Source organism: Sinocyclocheilus rhinocerous, unplaced genomic scaffold (genome assembly GCF_001515625.1).
Source record: "Sinocyclocheilus rhinocerous isolate Xijiao unplaced genomic scaffold, SAMN03320098_v1.1 scaffold722, whole genome shotgun sequence".
Taxonomy (NCBI): Eukaryota; Metazoa; Chordata; class Actinopteri; order Cypriniformes; family Cyprinidae; genus Sinocyclocheilus; species Sinocyclocheilus rhinocerous.
In genome coordinates, this window is record NW_015638934.1 from 722,257 (window position 1) to 729,321 (window position 7,065).

Here is a 7,065-nt window from a genome sequence, read left to right on the forward strand (position 1 = left end):
CTTCCTCCAGTGAAAAAGTGTTCTGGTGTGAATCAGGAGAGAAATCTGCACAGATCAAGCAGCGTTTAAACAGCTCTAAACTAATATGTGGCTGGATTTTGATGTGAGAGACAACTGGAGATTGGCATGAGAAAGCATTATTATGGATTATGGACTCATAATTTAGTTAAAAACATCTTATTTGTTTCAGCTTTTGTCTTCTCCAGATGTTAACTGATGGACTGGAGTGCTGTGGATTACTTGTGGATTATTGTGATGTTTTTATCAGCTGTTTGGACTCTCATTCTGACGGCACCCATTCACTGCAGAGCATCCATTGCTGAGACACTGATGCAATGCTACATTTCTACAAACCTGATGAAGAAACACACTCATCCTGATCTCAGATGAACTGAGGATGAGCATGTTTCCGTCAGATGATCATGTGATCTCTGTGCACCTGTGACAGCAGGAAGTCCTGCAGCTCCTGCTCCTGGTGTGAGAGCGTGATGACGCGTCCGTCTCGATGCACAACCCTGATCTGCTCCACACCGATGTTCAGCTGCAGCTGGATCGACCTGAGCAGGACATTTGAGACTATCAGTGTTAACGCGGAGTTGTTTAATTAACCGCGAATGTTCGGTGCGATGGCGAAAAAGCGAGGATTTTTTTAATGTCGTGTGTCGATTTTTTCCCCGTCGCTCTGCGATGAAACGGGCCGTCCAATCAGATTTGAGCTTAGATCACGTGACCGGAGCAGCTGCTGTTACACAAAAGAGTGAGAGTGGTAGCACTGTCCATTTTCTTCCATGAGCGCGAGTGTTATGAATTACTAGAGCGCGTTCACTCAAGATCTGTCAATCATACGATCATATCTCCTGTCATTACGTATGAAAGAAATTAGAAAAAATTTTCTATATTTGAAATAAGCAAATAGACTCATGATATTTTTATAACAATAAAGGATGTTTATGACAAATGATAAACCGTGTCGCGTTCAATCCATTATAAAACATTCAAAGAGTGGTTGTCTGCAGAAGTGTGTGATGCTGTTTCATGAGTGAGGCCTGTCCTCTCAGTAACTGCTGCTGATGTGTGTCTGTTATCAGCTCATACTTGCAGATCTGCTCGTATCCCTGCGAGGTGATGAGCACTTTGACGCTGGACTCATACACAGAGTTGATGTTGGACCAGTGAGCCTGGATCTGAGGGTCCTCTATACGACTGGCCAGACTGTCGATGGTTCGCGCCGTCCTGAAAGAAACAGACTTTACTGACCTTTGGGCAAATATACTGCAATATACACACCTGACGGAAACTGATCAGTGAAAATTATAAAAAAAAACACACACACATACATAATTCATACATAATACATATACATGAAAAAAATCAAACACCACAAATATATGTTTTTCACAGCCCTAAATTATTTGTACTTGGCTTAGATGCTGAAACAAGCCTGTCTAACACTCATTTCTTTACCCAGTTTCACAGTTCAGATGCAGCCTTCCATAACTACACTGTATTCATATATGATTACTAGATAATCTTTACTAAGTGGAGAGATCTCAAGCAGACAAACACAGATGTACAATCACTCTCTGAACTCCTCTGTGTGAGATGCTCACCTGCTCCTCAGGAAGATGTGTTTGGCCTGTTTGATGATCTTCTCCAGGAGTCCCTCGCTCTGCTGCAGCGAGCTGATCTCTGCTTTGTCGTAGGCCATGGGTCCCGCCAGACGCAAGCGCTTGTGGCCGAACGGAGAGCTGGCAGGATGAGGCATCACCACTGAGCTCAGTGTCTGCTTGTGGAACTACACACACACACACACACACACACACACAGATGAGGAGGCGGAGGAACGGCGCTCCAGACTCGTGCGTCTGCTGTGATGTGTGTGTACCTCTCGGATCAGCTGGTGGAGGTTGTGCTCTAACACATACAGGTGGTCGTCTGGTTTGCTCTTGTCTGGTGAGGCTCTCTGGATTTTCTTCTCTCCAGTGGAGTGACAGAGAGAGATGGACAGCTGCAGACCTGAACACACACACACACACACACACACACACACACACACACACAGACACGCAGAGATACACAGAGACACACATAGACACACTGAGAGAGACAGAGACACACCAAGACACTCAGAGACACACTGAAACACGCAGAGACACACACAGACACGCTGAGAGAGACAGAGACACACTGAGAGAGACACAGAGACACTCAGAGACACACTGAGAGAGACAGAGACACTCAGAGACACACAGAGACACACTGAGAGAGACACACAGAGACAGAGACACACCGAGACACTCTGAGACACAGAAACACACAGAGACAGAGACACACAGACACAGACACACAGAGACAGACACACAGACACACACAGAGACAGAGACACACAGACACAGACACACAGAGACAGACACACAGACACACACAGAGACAGAGACACACAGACACAGACACACAGAGACAGACACACAGACACACACACAGACACAGACACACACACAGACACACACACAGACAGACACACAGACACAGACACACACACACACACACACAGAGACACACAGACAGACACACACAGACACACACACATTAGTTGAACTAACAATGAAAAATATTTTTAAGGTATTTATTAATCTTAGTTATTGTTAATTTCAACATTTACTAATGCATTATTAAATTGAGCTAACATGAACTAAAACTGAATATCAAATATTAAAGGGGTCATATGATGCGATTTAAATTTTTCCTTTCTCTTTGGAGTGTTACAAGCTCTTGGTGCATAAAGAAGATCTGTAAAGTTGCAAAGACTAAAGTCTCAAATCCAAAGAGATATTCTTTATAAAAGTTAAGAGTTAGCCACACCTACCTAAAACACCTCGTTCGAACACGCCCCCACATATCTACATCACTATGTGGGAAGATTTGCATAACACCGCCCAAATGTTCACGCAAAGAAAGAAGACGTAACCACTGTAACAGATGTACTGCTCGTTGTCAGTTAATGCATTAACCAGCTTTAACTAATGCAACCTTATTGTCAAGTGTTACGGTTAATACTAAGTACTCACACAATGCATTAATACTTGACTTTAATGAACAGAGTTACAGTGTTCATATGACAAGTGTGTGCATTGCTCGTGGCTAAATGAGTGTAAATACCAGGAAAGGGTTGAGAGATGATCTGGTTCTTAACGACGATGTGAGGAATCTGTGATTTGATCTGAACAGCTTCACGTGAGAGCTGAGCAAAGATCTCCTTACACAGCAGCACATTCTGAGCCGCTTCCAGCTTCAAGTGCCACATCTGAGAGCCTGAGAGAGGAACGCAGAACACCATTTACATTCAAGAGCAACAGACCACAAAACACGCATTTGACATCAAACGACTTCACCATTCAAAACGTGTTCGAGTAGAAAGCTGAACAACTTTGATTCCTACTGAGCTTTACATCACTGAAGCGTTAACATATCTGGGAACTTAAAAGGATAGTTCACCCAAAAATGAAGATTTTGTCATCATTTACTCTCCATCATGTCATTCCACACAAAAGATGATAAAGATGACATTCTGAAAAACTGGAAAAGGTGTTCCACAGAAGAAATCCATCCACAGATATGAACGATATGAGGATGAGATGTTTTGTTTTTCCGGAGTTTCACAAGTGTGTTTGTTGACGAGCGTTTAATAAACCAGGCCCAGTTCGACACTGGATTTGCACATCATTTGACACTGAACGATGGAGCGGTCCCAGCTGTAGTTAATCAACACTTGTTTTTCTGCGTATTGATTATTGAAATGCTTTGCCGGCTGGAGTTACAAAAGCTAGACTAAGTAAATGAGAGTTGGTGCAAAACTCTAGAATTCTCATGCTCACTTATGAGGCCTTGAATAATTTGGCTGCTCAATATTTGCCAGAGCTCTTCTGAAGCTGGTCTTTTAACGGTTCAAACACCTCGGCTAAAATCTGTGTGTGTGATCGGGCTTTCTCTTCATTGACTGTGGACCTCCCTGCCCTCTGAGATGAGCAATGCAGAATCCCTTTTGTTTTATTATATTGTCTTTGTATTGTTTGGTTAGTTCTTTACTGCCTGTACTTTTTGTGTGTGTGTTTTAACTTTATAATTTTCATATGCATGTAAAGTGCTTTGAGTTGCTACTTTTAAAGGCGCTACATAAAATAAAGTTTATTATCATTATTATAATATATGTGTATAATATACAATAGATCCCGGTCATGTTCTGGAAACGGCTGTGTTTTGTTGCTCGTCACTCTTCAGCCTCCAGGAGCTCCGCTGTTTCCGGAGAGAATCATAAAGCTGTATTTCTTTTATAAATCTGATCAAACTAAAGAGTCTCTGGAGATGTGAAGGATGCAGTGCTACTCTATAGGTACTCAAGATTAACATGAGATCGGGTGAATCTGTGTGTGCTATGTCCTCTTTAATAGTTATTTGAAAGCAGTAATAAAATCCTTTTGATATTCATAGTCATAAATACTCTATATATGGGTCAAATCTATTCCAAAGCATACTATTTGATAATATGTGTCCCTGCAGCACAAAAGCAGTGTATCTCGGCCAAATATTGTCCTATCCTAACAAACCACATATCAATGGAAAGATTATTTATTCAGCTCTCAGATGATGTATACATCTCAATTTCAAGAAACTGACCCTATGACTGGTTTTGTGCGCCAGGGTCACATATACCTGTATTTTCAGTCATCTACAAAGGTAAGTATTGTTTGAAAGCAGCGTTTCTCATCAGTCGCTCGAGCTGGCTTTACCGGGTTTGGCTTTGGGCTGTCTTCTGAAGAGACTGACTGTGCCGAGGTCTCCGATATCAGCAGACTGCTTCTGAATGGACACCTGGAGAAACACACACACACACGGTTCATCTGGTGAAAACAACACGTGATGCCTGCGCTCACAGGCGAGTTATAGATAACTGAATGTTACCTTAATATATGCCGACCCCTCCAGGTCGCTGGGGATCTGCACGTTGAGCGGACAGTAATTGTCAGGGACTTTCTTATCCAGGTCGATGTCTGTGTTCTTGATGACCTCAAACGTGCCGTGATGGGGGAACAGAGACCCTGCAGAGCAACAGCGCATGTTAACATAGACACTTCATAGACATCAGAGAGGTCAGCACACTGATGAGAGCACTGCATTACCGGCACTGCGGTAGCTCAGATCGCCCAGGATCTTGTGCCCGACCTTGCGCAGCTTCCACTGTGAGCGCAGACGCAGCAGCTCCGAGTTGAAGTCCCGCTGTCTGCGCTGCTCCTGGTTCTCCGCCAGAGACTTGGTGAGTTTCTCGGCTCCTTTCAGCAGCAGCTGGGCCGCCGTGGCCAGAGACTTCTTCTTGCTGATCAGCTGGAACACCTGCGGGGTCTAAACACTAGCGCTGTCAAAACGGCTGAAAACTACATACGAACGTTGTACTTAAATATTATCAACATTTAAATTATATTAAAATTTAAAACAGAGTTCCGGTGCTTGATTCTGATTGGCTGAGCTGCGTTCGAAGCTGTTGTAAATGACTCTACAAAGTAACATACACCTTTGTTTACGTCTGTGTGTTGCTCGGCAACCACTTTGTTGCAACCACAACTGTTTCTGAGGAGCTACATTGTTTGGTGGAAGAATACTGTTTTTATTAATATTATTACACTTTATTTGCTCTGTTTTATTTTGTGAATAAAACTCAGCTTCGCGTGGTGCCTAACAACGCAGTGCACGCATACATTACGTGATGAAGTCTAGTGAGTTAGACCAGTGTGTGTTCTTTCACTGCGTGATTCAGTCTGTTACAATGCATTTAGAATGATCACAAAATTCAAGATATGGGGGCAGAACATGTATATATTTATATAATTTCATATAGTTAATTTCGCACGAAGAGTACCCTTTTTTTCTTCAATAAGTTAATATTAAGAGACTTACATTTTAGACACTATATTGCCTGTTTTTGCTCTATTTGACCAACAAAAATAATTCCCAACACAGACGGTGTTTCGTTTCTGAATGAATCAACTGTTTAAATGATTCGGTTCAATCGCAATGACTGACTTATTAACAGTGACTTGCTTGTTTTAATTTCACATTTAAAGCAATTTTTCATTTTTTAATTAATCAGTATTCAATGTTTAATGTTAAAATATCAAAACATTATCTATGCATTTGTAACCGCAGGTTAAAACACTCTATGTCCCTCTGAGCTGCATTAAACAGTGTGTAAATACATCTAAATGCCACTTTACATGCAACTTCTGCAAAGATTAATTTAGTTGATACTGATTTCATTTGTTTTGCAACAGCCCAAATGTCAGATTATTCTAATATCTAATAATATCAGTTTGAAGGTCTTTTAATAGAGAATGTAAAAATGTGCGACTCATTTTGCCAGCACAGGTCACATATAGTCTAATTATCGTTATAGAAAAAATCTCAGAAAATATCAAGATGTCATTTTTTGTCAATATGGCACACCCTAGTGACGAGGAGAGCGCCGCACCTTGGTCACGCTGGGGTCCTGGGACACGGGGTCGAGCGCCATGTACTTCTTGTCCTTGAGCACGCTGAGCACGTCGTGCAGCACACACATCTCGGTGAGAGCGCTGCGCAGGTTGTTCCTCACCGAGTCCCACGGCCAGAGCGAGGGCTGGAACTTCAGCGCACCTGTCAGCAGAGAGCAGCGCTTGAGTCACGAGCAGGCAGCAGCCCCGCAGTAAAACACCCCCCACACACCCTCGTCCTCCTCCGGCTCCGGCTGGCTCCACGGCTCCCGGCTCTCCTGCTCCGAGTCCGAGCTCTGGTCGAAGTCGATCCGCTGCGCCAGCTTGGCCAGGTTCTGAGACATGGAGAGCGGAGGCACGTACGTCTCCAGACCGTCCAGAGACACCTCCTGCACTTGACGCTCACACTGAGACTCCATGCTGACGCGCACCGCCGGACCTCCAGACATCATGCTGACCGCTGAAGCTCTGCACACACACAGAGACAGATCACACACTGAGACACACACACACACAGAGACAGATCACACACTGAGAGACACAC

The 7,065-nt window shown here is 43.4% G+C and overlaps 1 protein-coding gene across 1 annotated transcript in view; it reads right to left on the reverse strand.

Moving 5' to 3' along the window:
• The window catches only part of LOC107750097 (mediator of RNA polymerase II transcription subunit 17), an 11,593-nt gene that overhangs the window by 3,610 nt on the left and 918 nt on the right, over window positions 1–7,065 (reverse strand). The window contains exons 2-11 of the mRNA XM_016565366.1: window positions 6,754–6,989; window positions 6,521–6,684; window positions 5,178–5,397; window positions 4,960–5,096; window positions 4,788–4,869; window positions 3,160–3,312; window positions 1,886–2,016; window positions 1,611–1,795; window positions 1,096–1,233; window positions 440–557 (exon numbers count right to left, since the gene is read on the reverse strand). Of these exons, the coding sequence (XP_016420852.1) occupies window positions 440–557; window positions 1,096–1,233; window positions 1,611–1,795; window positions 1,886–2,016; window positions 3,160–3,312; window positions 4,788–4,869; window positions 4,960–5,096; window positions 5,178–5,397; window positions 6,521–6,684; window positions 6,754–6,973 (1,548 nt within the window). The 5' untranslated portion in view covers window positions 6,974–6,989. The remainder of the gene's footprint in view (window positions 1–439; window positions 558–1,095; window positions 1,234–1,610; window positions 1,796–1,885; window positions 2,017–3,159; window positions 3,313–4,787; window positions 4,870–4,959; window positions 5,097–5,177; window positions 5,398–6,520; window positions 6,685–6,753; window positions 6,990–7,065) is intronic.